Genomic DNA, 17,952 nt, shown 5'->3' on the forward strand with positions numbered 1-17,952 from the left:
AATAAATAAATAAAGTATTTTTTAAAAAGGTGGGAAAGCTAGGGTGTCTTATTCCTTGCAAGACTGTCCCCTGATGGTTAGTATCCTACCACAGTTCAGCTAGATGCTTTGCTGCCCAGAATAAAACCAGATGGAATATTAGTTGACCTGTGGGGCAAAATAAAATCTCGATCTACAATCGACATCATACGAAGTTAAGCTTCCTATTCCACATTTCTTTTTGAAATGGGACTGTCCTCGAAAAACAGTAATTACATACATTGTATTTCAGGTTACAGAAAAGGTTTAAGCTTAAAAGGAAAGCTTTTTTATATCCTGTCCTCTTTCTTACCCCTTCAAAATTAAAGCCTAACATATCAACTGGAGGGAATTATTAGACATTTTATTTCTAAGAAATGTGTCCACATGTGTAAATTTTTAAAAAGTAAAGAATAAAAAATAAAAGTCTCTCTATCAGTAGGCTACAAACTTCCTGAGGGCAAGACCTGTCCTTCTACCACGTATCTACAACAGCTGGGAGGGAAGGCATTGACCTGTGGGCTTTGTGCTATTTCCACGGGACTCCTGAAATATAGAAGAAAAGTCTCTGAAACTAAGACAAGGCTAGGAATCTGTCTTTCATGTTTTTAAGATACATCCCCCCTCAAAAAAAAAAAAAAAATCCTAAACCAAAAAACAATACTTTCAAAAGAAGGTTAACAAAAGGGCTTAATATGTGAGTTCACACAGTAAATCAACTGAAATGCTTTCAGTTGGACCAACGTGAGCACAGATAAATAACTTGGGTTTCTGCAGCCTGAGAAGAGATGGGAGAAACAGGACTGTGGGCTTAAGATCAAACAACATGAGAACCGGGATGGCCTTCTTCCGGTTCCCCAAAAGCCGTCTGTTCTTATCCTAAAGGTTATGAAAGGTTTTTGGAGACTAGCTGAGCAAATGAGATCCTGTTCCTTCCTTGGGAAAACTTGTTTATACTGTATCCATTTTTAGACCTTGTAAAAGTTGGTGAACTCACTTCTTCCCCCATTAGCCCGAATTCTTCCCCACTCAGCAAATATCAACAGGAAAAGGCTTCAGTCATTGATAACAATGAAAGCAGGGAGCTCACATTGGGCCTTAATAAGGCGGCTGCGCTGACAGAGGGAAAGACAGAGACACAATCTCTAGCTCATGTTTATAGAATAACGGGTTTGAAAGGAGAGAAAAAATACTGAAATCTAGGTAAATTTATTCTGACAGTGACAACAGCATTGTCTCTTACACAACTCATACCGGTCTGAGGATTCATTTTGGAACTGTCAAAGCTTTCAAGCAGAAAATTATTCTCAGTGGCTGAAACTTGGTTAAACAAATTTCACTGTGCAAGGAAAAACCAAGTTAGTTTTGGAAGTGCTGTGTGGGAGGAAACTCAGGCAAGACAGCCAGATAGGAAGTGCCAGCCCCTTGCAGGGACCCAGACAAATAGGTGATGGGATGGTAAGGTTTCCAGTGGAAAAGAGTGACCTGGACCCATCCTGGAAAGTCAGCTAAGAAAGTTCTAACAGGATGAAGACTCAGAGCCAGCGTGGTGTCAAGCAGATCCACCATGAGTAAAATGTTGGGTAGTGTGCTCCAGTGACCAAGCTGTGGCAATCTGAGCAACAGAATAAATATTGCTGATATTGGACACTCATAGAATAAAATACATAGTCACAACTCCATACTGGTATAAATGCTTAAGAAAAAGAATAAATACCAGGGGTGGTAAGAGAAAGGACAGATCTTCCTTACAGTAGAAGATCTACTAATACATGTAGAAGGAATAAAAAAAAATAGAAAATCACTGTTAGGCAAACATGGCAATCGTATTTGTTGTCAGAAAGAGTGACTGACAGTAGGTAAAGTTGTGACATGAAACAGGTCTAGCATCCTTACAAAACAGGTGTTGATTATCTTTAGAAACAGGTCAAGGCACCTTCTTATAAGATATGTATTAATAACAAATGGAAAAAAATAGTATCTTTACAGGGTTGAAACCTGGCAGACACCAGGACCTAACTGAACCTCAACATCCTGTGCCCCCGTCTATGAGCTGCCGAGGAGGGCACAGAGCCATTTCTATGCTCTTCTTTCCCCAAATACACAATCTCAACTCAACCATGAGAAATACTGGAAAAACCCCAAGTGAGAGACCGTCTATGAAATAGCTAGTCTAACTTCTTCATGAGTTGCAAGGTCACGAAAGACAAAAGACACAGACTGAAGAGCTGTGACAAGTTGGAGGACACTAAGGAGGCATGGATGTTAACTGTAATACTGGATCCTGAACTGGACTCTGCTCCAGAAAAGGACATTACTGGAACTTGGAAAAACGAATAACTTCTACAGATGAATTAAGAGTACTATGCCAATGTTTACCTGTCTTCAAAAGCTGTGCTGTGGTTTAGCTAAGATGTTAACAGTAGGGGAAACTGGGTGCAGAGTATATGGGAACTTCCTATACTATTTCTGTAACTGTTCTGAGAGTCTAGAAATATTACAAAACAAAGAGTTAAAAATAAAATTGGAGTTGGCTTGGCTTCATTTAGCAGCTAGCCAGGATCAAGTTGAGATGCATACATTTTAAGGTGAGAGCTAAGACCATTATAGAAACTACTGAAAAGAATCAGAAAAGGGTAAAAATGTAGACCTGAGCCATTCTCATGTCCGGGGAGCAGGAGGTGGGTGGGGCATCCACCCTCCCATCCTTGAAGAATACTGCATTCCTTAATCACCTCTCTGTTAGATTTTTAAAAAGCTAAACAAGTATATATCAAATCATGCTGCTTGTTTTCTCCAACAAAGGAAAGTCATCTCCATAAAAATAAGTTTTGAGCCAAATCCACCACCTGGACCTTATAATTTTTAAGGCTTAAAAACCTTAAAATAGAAAAACCAATAAAAATCAGACATTTTCCTGAAAAATATTTTCCATTTGATAAATAGAACTAATTCTTATAAATATTATCAGTGTTCATCTCCTGCCAGATATTTAAATATCTGTGGAAAGATGTAAGAGAAAAGCAATTATACTTCAAAAGGGGGATTAAAAAGCATTATGTTGGGCAGCCCCGGTGGCTCAGCAGTTTAGTGCTGCTTTCAGCCCAGGGTGTGATCCTGGAGACCCAGGATAGAGTACCACATTGGGCTCCCTTCATGGAGCCTGCTTCTCCCTCTGCCTGTGTCTCTGCTGATCTCTCTCTCTCTCTCTCTCTCTCTCTCTGTCTTTCATGATTAAATAAATTAAAAAATACAAATCCTTGAGGGAAAAAAAATAACTTTATGCTCCAAACATGGCTTTCAGCTTAAAAATCTAGGCTTTTTTAGTGCAATTCCCAATCATTCTGGAATGGGTACATACTAACAGATCTCAACTAGCTCTCACTGTGGGGCTCACTCTTCGGTACCCTGGAATTATGATGGAAGCAAACAACATGACATCATTTTGAAGACACATCAACCCCTGCACCATGATGGCAGTCCATACATACCTCCCACTGCATTACAGCGAGATGTCATTTCCCAGAGTACCAGGGCCATGGAGTAGACATCAGTCTGCTTAAAGGATTCAACGTTCTCCAAATTCATCCTGGACTCTAGGACTTCGGGAGCCATGTATCTTGCAGTTCCCACCTAAAGCAATAAGAGACACAGAGGCCCATCATTTAATTCCAGCTGCATTTTTATTTTAAAAATATAACTGATAAGTGTTCTCTACACATGCAAATGATCTTTGAAAAGCACAATGCTCTTTTAAATAATGAGACTGGCAAAGAAAGGTACAGCTTATGAAATTATTTTTAAAAATAGGTTTTTTCTCCCTGAAAACACTTTAGAATATTTAAACAAAGTATACCAAAATAAGGAAATGCCAAACCCCAGAGCTGCTTTATCTAGCTTCATGATATATGTCATCATATTATACAATAACATCCTCACAGATAACTGGGGAGACAACCTCTGTGACACTTTAGGTCTTTATTTTTGCTTTTGCAAATTAACTACTTTCTCATTCCCAAAACACCAAGATTTGTGGGGCAAATAAGAATTATTGCCATTTGTTTCAGTCACTTAAGGACTGTCTCAATCTTCTTTGTTTACTCCATGGTACATTCTAGTGTACCAAGAATGTAGTATCATTTCATAAAATCTCTATTAAACTAAACTGCACGGAAGTATTTCGACAGTAAAAGACCAAATCTAGATCATTTTATAATTTTGATGGATATGCTATGTAGTTTTGTTTGGAAAATGACGGATAATGTGAAAACACTGGTATACACAGGAAAAAAGAGAAAGATATTTCAAAGGGAAGGAATCACTTTTAAATGTTTGATTTTGTAGCATGTATAGCTTGACTCAGTAACAATGAAGTCCTACCTTTTCGAGAAGCTAAGGAAGGAAGCTAAGCTCAGGTGAGTTGATATTATTATCCTAAGGAATGTTTCTTAATGGTATGTATCAGGAGAAATTTTTCTTCTTAAGAGGTCACTGCATGACTCATTATGCTGCCATATTAGTCTGTTCATATTTCACTCAATATGTTTATCTGGACATTGGCTGTGCAGCCAAAGACCCAAGAGGTCAGACGGAGCAGTAACCAAATGCTTCAGCAGCACATATCCTCACCTGCTTAGAGGAAACAATGGTGCTTTCCAGACTCCACTGTAATCCACATCAACATTTCAGTGTGTGAAAACATGGGGCACCATCATTCATAAAGGATGGCTTGGTAATTTCTAGTGACCTTCCAATATCTCCTTACCCAACAAAGGTTTCTATTTTCATTTGCGAGATGCTTCAAAAGAACTGTAGAATTATATATTCACTCCGTCCGTCAACTCACTCAATCAATATTTATTGGTCACTCTCGCTCATTCAAGGCATTGTGCTAGACGTGACCAAATGGATGTGGATTTGGGCTACAAAGAGGCTGCCTTCTAGAAACGTAAAAAGAAAACAAGGTAGCCACCAATAGTTCAGAGTAGGAAGGGCTCCATTTTATGAGTAGGAAAGTGGAGGTGTAGAGAAGAGAAGTAACCGACTGCAAGACCTTAGAACTTGCCAGTGGAGGACCGGCCAACCTAAGTGTGACCTCAGAGTCCATGCTCTTTGCCACTTACATAGAGTGGGGAAACTCCAACTGGCATAAGCATACAAGAGGAAAAAGAGAGACAAAGCATGAAGCGTGTTGGAAGCAATGAAAAGTAATTTGCAAATGAGAGAGAAGAAATGAAGATGGGCTCAAGGAGAAGAACGTCTGTCCTGAATTAGGTGGGGTTGGCAGAAAGAGGAGAAATAGCCTTCACTAGAAAAGCACCTTGACAGAAAAGAGTGGGGCATGCCGGGACGAGTGTCAACACCTGACTTCAGCTAGATTCCCTAGACAAGTATCCAGAGTATAAGGCTGTTTAGGACAAAAGACATTGAGAGATGGATGGAGGGGTAGCATAGTCTCCCTACAAGTAAGGGATCAAGGTCTAACTTACTTGCCCACTGTTGGCCAGGTCATCCACAGACAGAGTTGGGTCCAGGCGCAGGGAAAGGCCAAAGTCACACAGGCAGCAGGTCAGGTCGTTCTTCACCAGGATATTGGAGCTCTTGAGGTCCCTGTGCACAATAGGCATCTTGGGCCTCCCACACAGGGTGTGGTCACTGTGCAGGTGAGCAATGCCCCGGGCGAGGGAGCTGCCCAGCTTTCGCAGGTCCTCCCAGCTGATGACATGCCGAGTGAGGTACTCCTGCAGGTTGCCCTTGGCATGGAAGGCTGTGATCAGCCAATACTGCTTTCCCAGCTCCGTCTTCCGCTCCTCGGCTGTCAGGAACTGCAGTATGTTCTCGTGCTTCAGATTGATGTCTGAGAAGATGTCCTTCTCCGTCTTCCAGGAGGCATACTCCTCGTAAGGGAAGATCTTGACTGCCACTGTCTCGAACTGCTCTGAAGTGTTCTGCTTCAGCTTGGCCTTATAGACCTCAGCAAAGCGACCTTTCCCCACCAGGGTGTCCAGCTCAATGGGCAGCAGCTCCGTGTTGTGGTTGATGTTGTTGGCGCAGGTAGAGCTGATGTCAGACCGGTCGTCTTCCAGAATGATGGCCAGGTGCTCGCTGAACTCCATGAGCTTCCGTGGCTTGCTGGTCTCCCATGACGGGCTCAGCTTCTGCTGCCGATGAACGCGGTAGCAGTAGAAGGTGACAATGACAGCTATGGCGATTCCCAGGGGCGGCAGGAGGCTGACGCCTGTCACTTGGAATATGACTAACAACAAGTCAGGGTTGTTGGTGGCATATTCTGATGTGGAAACAAAACGAGGGAGAGAAGTTGGGTTCAGTTGGGTTCAGTCAGGGAGTGGGGCCACACCACAGACATCTGGAGGTTTTAACATCTGTATAGTTTTTTGGGTAATAAATTTTGACTCTTTATTCTGGGGATGGATGCACCTGTCCAGACCTCTCTATCTCTGGCCACCTATTCAAGATCTCCTATTCTTCTCTCAAAGTTCAGCTTAAATGTCACTCTCTAAAGGAGATCCAGGAGGGATGCCTGGGTGGCTAAGTGGTTGAGTGTCTGCCTTTGGTTCAGGTTTGATCCCGGGGTGCTGGGATCAAGTCCCATATCAGGCTCCCCACAGTGAGCCTGCTCCTCCCTCTGCCTCTCTCTCTGTGTCTCTCATGAATAAATAAAATCTTAAAAAAAAAAAAAAAAGATGATCCAGGAAACCATGGGGAAATGTTTTATTTTATATATTCTCATAACACTCTCCATTTTTCATATGTGACAACTTGGCACGCTTTGAATCATATCCTTATGACTCCAGTTATGGGTTTCATGTTGCCACCCTCAATGGATTGAGAACTCCATGCATGTCTTTTTTCTTCACTACCGTAAACAGAGCCAAGCACACACATCAGGTCTGCAGTAAGTGTTGGATAAATGGACAAGGCATTTACTGAGTGTTGACTAAGCCCAAGGCATGACAGGAGGCTTTGGGAATATAGAAAGAATGATATAGCTCCTGCCTCCAAAAAGCTTGTGTGGATGTATTAAGTAAAAATGAAGAGACTGTCATAGTTCTAGCATCATCTTTGTTCTTTTCTAAACTCCAGCTTGTCTTCTTCTGATCAATACCCAGGCCGCACTTAACATAGGTGGTGGGGAGACAAGTCTATGCAAAAGGGTCTCTTTGGAAGTCAGTTACCTTATATACACTCAACATCCCTCTTTTCAATGTGCATGTGACTTGCAGTTTTCTAGAACAGGAAATCTTACTAACAACAGTGGGGATATTACTACAAAGAGGGGTCAAAAAAAGAAGGGTAAAAAGAAGGAAATGCAGCCAGTTTTCTAATTTGGACCCGTGGGGTAATGGAGGAGAGTCCTTAGAATCAGCTAACTGACAGTATATAAAGTCTTACATGTCAAACTTTGGTTCATGTGCTAGCCTTGGCCGGCTCTGGTTAAACAGTTTTCCTTTTAGGAAGAAAAACATGGATGGAAACAGTCAGTGGCAGGAGATAGTGAAAGGCAGTTACGGTTCAATGAGAGCTTTGTGCAAGAATGCCAGAATTCTATTCCTTTTATATGTCATTCATTTTCCCTCAAAGGCAACAAGCAGTCCTCATGATCGGATGTTAGATTCACTCATTAAACACAGCACTGCTGGGTGCCTCCTACGGGTATGGCACTGTCCTCAAAAAGGTTATAACCCAGGAGAGGATTAGGGTGTATACACAGATGCATACTGACATAGGGCAATCCAGGGCAGGGGCTGAATGGGTATTGCAATCGACACATTGGTGGAATGTAGAAAAGCTTAGAGAAACAGGGAACCACATCGCAAGGACTATCTTTGAGTTGGTCAATGGAAGATGGGAAAAAGTCAATGCTGGCTAGAAGGAATGTTAAGTTAAAAAATACGAATATATGATCTATTTGAGGAAGGGCAATTTTCCCAAACCAACATCTCCACACAAGGGAATAGAAAGGAAAAGAAAAGGTTGGGTGGGTGACATGAAAGTGGACATCATGCCAGAGGAGAAAGTAACTATAATTGTTCCCTTGGCAGTTTTCAGCTACTGTGGGTGTTGGATGAGAATACGGTGATAAGAATATAGTTCAGGTGCAAGGGAGAGAACCAGAACCTCTCGAAGAGAACCCATTACCTAAATTATGTTTGATACCATCGCCTAAAAAAGCACGGTAAGAAATGAAGCTTGTATTATGCCAGTTTGGGGTGTTCAGGTTTTTATTTTGAGGAGGTATTCAGGTTTAACTGTCCTAAGGTCAGTTCTAAGTGGAAATGCTAACTTCTACTGCCTATATGTTCTAATGGAAAACCTTAGCTTTTAAATTTATTTGATGACTGAAAAACTGGAAAAGTAACCCCAAAACATCTGAATTTCAGCAACCAAGAGGAAAAATAGTCACTATTTTTGGGAAAGATATATCAGTGCATTAAAAAAAAAAAAAAAAGGAAATGGGAAACAATAGGGTAATTGACTCTTGGAAACCCAAATTTTTTCTCACGCTGGGAGGCATGAATGCAACAGAACAGGGAGTGAGACTAGGGGGGAATTGACAATGGGACAAAGCAATGACAGAGGGCAGTGGAGTCACAAAAGAAAAAAAGTAAAGAAAAGTGGACAAGTATAGACTGTCCCCATGTTCAGCAAAGTACAAGCCTGGAGAACAAGGTTAAGGGGGCGGATGAAAGAGGTGTCAGAGCAGAAAACAACGTTCCCTCCCAGTAACTCTGCCTCTATTATTTGAAATATCTCATGAATGTGTCTGCTTGAAGCACCCACTCATCTCTAACACAGAAGATGCCTTATAATCATAAATCTGTTTGATTCCCATGTTGCTTTTTTTCCCTCAAGAGAAAGTGAGCTCTACAGGGTAAATCTACTCATTGATCATGACGCTATACCCAGCAGCTGGCTCAGGTTAGGGTACCTACAGTAGTCAGCAAATGTTGGTTATAGAAGCCGAATGAATGATGATTCACATGAGACAGTGACCCTCACACCTTTTCATGTTCTATAGCAAGGCTGGCAAACCATGGCCCCAAGGCCTATTTGGTATAGCCCCATAGGCTACAAATGTTTGTGTTTTAAGGAGTTGTTTAGAAAAAGAAAGAAACTAAGAAGTTCATGCAGCAGAGATGGTATCCGGCCTGGAAAGCCTAAAATATTTACTAACTGGCCCCTCTTGTATAGATGTTATTTGTTTCACAATCTCTAAGGCATTGGCAAAATTTGGGGAGAGTTCACTTTGGTCCAATGTGAATATTCTCTTTCACATATGGGGCAACAACACAACTAGAAAATAAGATACTAATTGCATAATAACTTGACTATGTCTTCAATTGGCTAAAGAGTGCAAAATGTTCAAATGAACTGTTCACTTATCACTGATAATTTTATTTTATAATTCCTGGCCATAGATGAAATTTTATAATTCCTTGCTAACTTCTATTCTTTTTCAGGCTAAAGAAGACATAAAAACAGAAATCCCCTGAAATTTATGTGTGAAGAAGATTCTAGAAATCCCCCGTTCAGTATCAGACACCAAAGTTTTACTTTCCCCTCAAACTTCCTGTGATTTCTTTTTGAAAACCTACATGTAAAAATTTGGTGGGGCGGGAATTACTGAATAACATCTGTCAATCTTGAAACTTCAAAGAGGTGGTGAAAAACCCTAACAATAGCAAACCAGGTTAAAAGGGAGCTTTGGGATGTGGTTTTATCTAAACAGGAGCCACCCACACCCTCTTCTAATATTAACCCTTGGGCTGCTACTAGAAAACCAACAGCTTTATGTATAAGCACAAGCTGGCACCTCCTTTACTCAGAGACTAGCAGGAGGTATTTCTTTGGGCCAAACCACAATTACACGAAAACTCAGAAATCAAATATTTAGTATGAGCCTGGTTATGTGCTAAGGGTTTTATATAATATTTGTATCAATCGACAGAAAAACCCTATGAGGTAGGTATCACTATTATGGTAAGCCCCATTTCACAGATAGGAAAGCTAAGGGTTGTATGGATTAAATGATTTCCCAAGATCATACATTTAGACAACGGCAAAGCTAATATTTGAAATGAACTGTCTGTTTGGAGACAAGACAATTAATCCTGCTCTTAATCCCATGTCATGTTGTCTCTACACTTCACATTGGTGAGAGTCGATTGAGATTGACTATAAAACTTCTTGACTTGATAAACTGGTTGCCTTCATTGGGGGATAGGCTAAGTGGTTTTACAGCCATCAATTAAGTAATCCTGGTAATTCTTAGATAATGCATTCCAAAGGGCATATTCTAGGTGTGCACACCATTTTCTTTGGTTCCTAACTAAGAACCACAGTTGAATAGTATCTCTGCATATATATATATTTTTCCCTGCTGAGGAAGAAAAAGTCTTACATGAGGAAGAAAGACTCTTAAAATCTCGTTTGTCAGAGTTTAACCTAGGGCCTATAACATAGGATGCTCAATATATAATTCCCGAACCACTGAAATTTTTATATAAACTGTATCTTAGATGTCCAGTAACTAGTCCTTAAGAATTTGACATTTACATCATGTTCCCTTGTTATGTAACATCGAGTCAGACATCGGTATTCTCCACTTTTTAAAAGTTCCTATTAAGCCACTCGCTTTTATAAAAGACCTATATTAGTACCTGTTTTTGCTAATTGCAAGAAATTCAAAGAGGACTTTCAGTTCCATGAAAGAAGGCAAAAAGAGAAAACAGCAGTCACTGTTTGTGTTGCAGTGAGCTGCTACAGAGGTGACACACATCCCAGTAGCAAGAGTGACCCCACCAACCTCCTTCCTTGAGAACCAACCATACTCAGCATCTCAGCATCCAGCTGCCATAGCTTTGAACTCTGTGAACATCTGTGCTTTATCTCAATTTATTTTGTGCATCTGTTAGCAAGATGTGTCCCAAAGTATCAGAAAAGCCTGAAAGTGGTAATTTCGGGGGGTGTCTGGGAATGCTCAAAAATGTTTCCAAATAAATTAATGGTAATTGCTTTTTTGCTTCATACCATTTAGGTTGGCAAAAGGTTTCTTCTTATTTAAACTTTATTTATTTATTTGTGTGTGAGAGAGAGCACAAGTGGCGTGAGGGGAAGAGGGAGAAACAGACACCCCATTGAGCAGGGAGCCCAAAGTGGGGCTTGATGCAGGGCTCCATCCCAGGGCTCTGAGATGATCACCTGAGCCGAAGGCAGATGCTTAACTGACTGAGCCACCCAGGTGCCTCTTGTGAAAAAGCTCCGTAGGAACGCTCTACTTTTGGATAGCAAGAGACACCTGTAAAATGCTGGGAGGGGAGGATTAAAGATAAGAATAGAATTTCTCTAAAGATTCATAAAAAGTAAAGCTCTATAGTGTAAGAACAAAAGTTAACCTGAGTTCCATGGGTAGAATTCAGTAGATCTTTGAATGTGAATGGGCAAAACTTAAATCTTTTTATTTTCCTCCAATCATTAGGTAAAATTTAACATTTCCTATTAGCAGCTGTCACTAATGGAAACCACAGATATTTCCATACCATGTTACATTTGCTGCAGGTGTCTTGGTGTATCATTTATAGTCATCATTTAGATATTTTAATATCTTAGATCTGATGCTGGATCTTGTCATTTAAAGCATGACTACAGAAGCACATATTACTATATCTCAAGTTTATTTTTTAAAAATATCTGTTAATTATATTTCAGTATCAGTAATTTTCTTTGAAATCCCGTGTATTGTATTTCATGCATTTCAAAACATCCCTTTGAGAAGGGGTCCACAGGGTTCACCAGACTTCCAAGAAGTCCATGGCACATGCACAGAGTAAGTGAAGAACCCTTGGCAGAGGGAAAGCACTGTAGCTCCAGGCTCTGCCAGGATTTCCTAGAGCAGAGATTTTGAGATTTGGCTGTTTCTCTGGGAAGTTACTAAGGGAGCAAGCTGGTGCCAATGACAGATCCTCCTGGCATAACGTGTTCTGTCCCCCAGGGGCAACTCTGAATTCTGTTAGACCTTCTGTCCCTTCTATCCTGCATAAAGAGAGGGCTGCAATGGAAAATGCTGGGAAGCCCTTCTTTGAAATCCTCAAAACAATAAAGATAACATAAAATGTGCTTTATTGAACTAGGCACTGAGCAATTCACTTTATAAGCATCATCTCACTTTATTTCTCCAACCACTAAGTCAGGTTCTGTGAATAGCCCTGTTTTATAGAGAAGGATACTGAGCCTCGGTGGATTCTACAACATTCTCCTTTACTTAGTTTACTTAGGAAACAAAATAAAAGCTGTACCTTGTATCAATTTTCCTGCCAATTTTCTCTGGCACAGCCAAAGTAGAATTATAGTGGTTAAAGAGATAGGTTTTTGCTCACCAACATAATGCTCACAGCTTGGCACACAACTAAGGAGACAAGTCAAATTTGTTGAGTGGATGAATAGAATAGATTTGATGAATCAATCTGATTAGGAATAATTCTGCAGAATTGACCCCCTCTCCTCCAAAGGCCAAATTCCAGGGATAAGCCAAGCTCTCCTGTTTAAGTGCCTGCTTCATATCACACTCCGTCTCCTCTGTAGTTTGCATATAGCATGTGGGGACTGTAAGCATGAGTACTTGGGATGTGGTGAAGGAAGGAGCGTTAGATTGGAAATCAGGAATCTGAGATCCTATTCCTGAATCTATCATAATCACCATGAAATCTGAGGCAAGTCATTTAACTTCAGTAGGACTCCAATTCCTATAAAAGCTTCTGGTTCTTGGTTCCCACTTGAGAAGAAAAAAAAAAAGAGCCTCATCAACAGAATGCTTCCAATAGAAGAAACCAGAGTTTCTTGGCAAGATGGCCAATTCTAGGTCTGGGGCTGGAAATAATGAGTTTGGAAGATTTTGTTATACCGAATAACAGAAAGTAATCAAAGACTACTAAGGTCATGACAAAAGAATCCAGGAGCCACCTTGAAGAGACTCTTGCTGGCCTTGCAAGATACCACACGTAGAAATTTAATGAAGATTTTTTAAAAAGCAACACACTAGGATACATTAAGTATGCTTAAGCTTATGATATCAGAATGATTAAAAAACAGATTTATCAACTGCTGAAGATAACAGGATGTCAGCTCATTATATTGAAAACTAGAAAATGAAAAGAAACATCAAGCATGCATCCTGCCTTTTTCATCTGAACCATAGTACTGGGTAATCAAAGAGTTGAAGAAAGCAACTCCTTATTAAATTATTCTAGCTAATAAATGAAAATGAATTGATAGAAATAGATTATCCTTTTTTAACCCTTAATTTATTAAATGGATCTAGGCAGCAAGCATCCATGCCAACTAATATTACAAAACAAGAGCTAGACAGACATCATAACCTGACTTATAGACTTGGCAAAAAGATCTAAATGGAGCCTGATAAAGCCTCCAGATCCAACTGCCAATTTGCAAACAATACAGGAGGCAGAGAAACCCAGCAAACTGCACCATGAATGCATTAGCAACATCCAGACTGTAAAGTAGTACAGGTTAAAGGGGTTCTTCAACAGATATGCTATAAAGGAAAAAAGAAGGAATTGGGGAAGACAGTGATTAACAGAAACTGTAGGTTTATCAAATTACCAACATAATAATAATAATAGTAATAATAATAATAATAATAATAATAGGACTAAGCTAGTGTCTACAGAGGCAAACTTGGATGATAAAGCCATTTAAGAAAATACAGAAAGTGATCATTATAAAAGAAGAATAGTAGTAACTTTGGAGGGAAGGAGGGTTTTGTGTTGAGTTGAGGAACATGCAAGAACCTGGATGTCTGGCAAAGTTGTATTTTTGAGGCCTGGGAAGAGGTTATAAGAATGTTAGCATTATTCACTAAGCAGGACATTTATTTATGTGATTTTTCTCTATTTGTATTTTATTTTGGAATGAAACTATTTTTTTTCGAAAGAGAGAAATCAGAAAAATAATTATGGAAGCCATGCCTTGCTCCTGCACTAAGTATGTTATTTTGGATGCTCTTGAGGGGAAAAGAAAGGGGAGACAAAACTAATTTTATTTTGGTGCACCCACTATATACCAGGAATTTCCAATTTTAGTATATGTGCTGCCGAAGCGAGCACCAGGAATTTCAAATATGTAATCTCATTTGATATTCATAATACCCCTTCAAGTATTCACCCCATTTTAGGGATTAAGAAATTAGTTTCTGTTTCAACATATATGGACCACTATTGGTCCTTTCAAGGTACGACTGATGCTGCAAGAAACACTCTTGCAATCTGGAGGGAAAGAAGGAAGAGAGGCAGGGAGGGAAGGAGAGAGGAAGGAAGAGAAATTGAGACTTAAGATGAATTACTCCTAGGCAAATAGGGGAGCCTGTTTCCCCGTGTGAGTGACTCCAAAGCCTTTGTTCTTTCAATGCCATCAAACTGTCTCCCTAGCAAGGAACTCAGAGTTCTATTTAATAATTATGAAAATCTCCAACCCAATGTGCCCCACATACAGAAGCCAGACCTAGTTGCAAATAAGGAACCATTTGCAAATGCCATAGCCTTGATAAATATTTTTTTTAAAGACAAACGTCAAAGATAAATGTTAGTATGCCATAAAAAAATACAAACTGGCAAAAAAATCTCAAGGGGAAATTTCATGGTATACATGCCTTTTGAGAGATTTTAAAGTAAACAAGTTGCCGAGTAACGCATATATACACAAATTGCCGTACAACAAACACACACACACACACACACACACACACACACACGTACACACATGCAAATGACCATGAAGACAGGCTCTTCCCAGCCTCTTCTAAGTCCTTTCTTAATGCCCAAATCCAACACTGGTTGCTAAAAGGAACTTAAAATTGAACCTCTCTAATTCACAGTTTCAAAAAAAAAAAAAAATCAGACAGTAAAAAAGATAGTAAGTGAAGGCCAACATAGTAAAAAAGCCACAGGCATATTGATAAAAGCCAAATCACCACAGGTGAATTTGAGAGATGGACTCCTACTTTTAGTATTTGAAATTGTTTCGGCAATTCCTCTACTTCATGAAGGAGTTTTGGGCACAAATTTACCAAGATATTGATTTATCCAAGCAATAGAAAGGGGTAGGGATGATTGTTTTCTGCAAGCTTTGGTGTGTGGGTATACTAATGAACACCACATGCCAGCCCAGAGATTCTTGAAGATGGCAGTGACAATCTAATCACTAACCTTTACCCACCAATACCATCTAAAGCAACAGGATATATATGCAACTGGCTGAGATCCAAAGAAGGAAACTGTGCTAAAGAGAGATAGGCTGGGGGGCAGGGAGGGAGAACTTCCTGTCTCAAGTCATGCTGTTCATATAATGCTAAAAAGCACAGTACTCATTTATTGAGCACCTACTTCATGCCAAACACTGTTTTGCATGGGTTATTTTGAGCTTTTGTAGCCACACTGCTAGATACGTATTCTTTATTCCCATGTCCTAGAAATGGTAACTGGGAAAATGTACACCAAGTGAGCTGAGAGCAAAGTGGGGGAACCTTGCGTGGTAGGTAGTGGCACACACAAAGGAGTGGAATTTCACTGAAGAGGGATGTTTCTGATAGCTATGGGGTCCTTCAGCCAGCATGGGATTGGTTCAACAGAGAAAAGAGGACAAAGAAGAGAACAAGAGCACTAGAAAGAGGACAAGACTAGAGAGCCACAGAAGAGTAGAATGAAAGAGATAGTAAAGATAAAAGTTGAAATTGGTGAAACAGGAAACAAAGACACGACACCCCAAATTGGTTGTGCATACTGACTAATGCAATATATAAGCTTCTGTGAAATTGCTAAGGCAATAAAGCAAAGTCATAAAGGAGGCATAATTACAGGTATAGCAAAGATTCAAAGAACCATGAAAACTTTTTGCTAATAACTGTAAAAATTTAGATAATGGCTAAAGTTCTAAATATATACTCTATGTGTAACTTACCAAAACTGACCCAAGAAAAGCTATGAAACTTGAATAATCTCATAAATATTAAAGAAATTGAATGAGTAAAAATTTTCCTAATTTCATAATTTTCTCTCTCTCTCTTTTTAACCCTTTTACCATCAAATTAGTGTCTTTGGTATTAATATGTCTGAATATACATCTCAGAATTTTATTTTTGCAGGACTGTCAACCTTCCACCCCAAATTTTCCCACAAAAAAACCAAAAAATATGAGTGGGATCCTTTAAAGAAACATTTAGTCTGAATCTAATCAATCTGAAGGAAATGAAATCATTATCCCAAAGAGATAGATGCACCCCTATGTTCATTCCAGCATTATTTACTATAGCCAAGACATGGAAACAACCTAAGTGTCCATGGATGGATGAAAGGACAAGAAAATACAATGTATACATAAAAATATATAAATACAGACATAATAGGATACTATTAAGCCATAAAAAGAAGGAAGTCCTACCACTTATGACAACATGGATAGACGTACGAGCGCAGTATTGCTAGGTGAAATAAGTCAGACAGAGAAAGACTAATACTTTATCATCTAAGTTATTTGTGGGATCTAAAAGAACGAAAAACAAAACTAAACTCATAGATACAGAGAACAGATTGGTGGTTGCTAGAGGTGGGGGTAGGTGGGAGAAGGGCATGAAGGTGGTCAAAAGTACAAACTTCCAGTAATAAAACATGTCTGGAGGATGTAATGTACAGCCTGGTGACCCTAGTTAAAAATACCGTATTGCATATTTGAAAGTTGCTAAGAGAGTAAATCTTGAAGTTCTCATCACAAGAAAAAAATGTTTGTAACCATGTAGATAAATGTTAACTAGACTTATTGTGGTGATTGCTATACATACGATGAATCATTATGCTATACACCTGAAACTAAAATAATGTTATATGTCAATTATATCTCAATAAACAAAAAGAATCTCATTAAACAGGGGCCATCAGACAATTCCAGAATTAAATAAATGAGCTAGTCTGTTTAAAGTCAACATCACGAAAAACAAGAAACACACACATGAGGCAAAAAACCAAATGCAAAAGGTAGTCCTTGACTGGTTCCTGAATTTAAACAACAGCAACCTCACAGCTTTGGGAAAATATGAATATTGACAATAATATACACAGACATGTGCACACACATGCAGGCACATAGAGAGAAATGAGGATGTAGCAGAATGTAGTAAAATGGGGTAAATACTGAGAAAGGGATGGAGTGTACAGGGTAAACAGCATGATGATCCTTTCAACTTTTCTACGAGTTTAAAATTTTTTTAAAGATCTTATTTATTTATTTGAGAGATAGAGGGAGCACTTAAGCACAAGCAAGGGAAGGGACCGAAGGAGAGGGAGAAGCAGACTCCCCCGCTGAGCAGGGAGCCCAGTATGGGGCTCGATCCTGGGATCCTAACATCATGATTTGAGCTGAAGGCAGACACTTAACGAACTGAGCCACCAAGGCACTCCTATTTTTTTAAAATAAAGAGTGGGGGAGAAGGTAACACAAGACATTTGAGCAACAGTGTTCCCCACCAAAGTCCCAAACACATACCAGTCCCAGATGAAGTTGAGTGCTACCAAACTTGCAAGAAACAGGTCATTTCAATTTCACACAGTCTTTCAGAGAATAGAAAGAAGTGTACCATGGCTCAATTCCTCTTATGTAAATAAATACAATCAGAGCAGACAAGAAGAGTATGAGAAAAGAACATTATAGAATAATCTCACTCTGTCAGCGATTAAAAAACTTAATTCTAACTAAATGGCAAATCAAATCCATTAGAGGATACAAAACAAAGATAAGACCAGGTTACCAGAGAGGCATGTCTTAGCACTAAAAACAAACAGAACAACCCACTATTGTTTACCATATTAATAAATTAAAGGAGAAAAAACTATATGATCAGTTCAGTGG

The 17,952-nt window shown here is 39.5% G+C and overlaps 1 protein-coding gene across 1 annotated transcript in view; it reads right to left on the reverse strand.

The window, feature by feature from the left end:
- Positions 1 to 17,952, reverse strand: part of TGFBR2 (transforming growth factor beta receptor 2) — a 90,232-nt gene that overhangs the window by 15,350 nt on the left and 56,930 nt on the right. Inside the window, exons 4-5 of the mRNA XM_055321518.1 lie at positions 5,508 to 6,307; positions 3,510 to 3,651 (exon numbers count right to left, since the gene is read on the reverse strand). Coding sequence (XP_055177493.1) covers positions 3,510 to 3,651; positions 5,508 to 6,307 — 942 coding nt within the window. The remainder of the gene's footprint in view (positions 1 to 3,509; positions 3,652 to 5,507; positions 6,308 to 17,952) is intronic.

Source organism: Nyctereutes procyonoides, unplaced genomic scaffold, assembly GCF_905146905.1.
Source record: "Nyctereutes procyonoides isolate TBG_1078 unplaced genomic scaffold, NYPRO_anot_genome, whole genome shotgun sequence".
In the NCBI taxonomy this organism is placed as follows: Eukaryota; Metazoa; Chordata; class Mammalia; order Carnivora; family Canidae; genus Nyctereutes; species Nyctereutes procyonoides.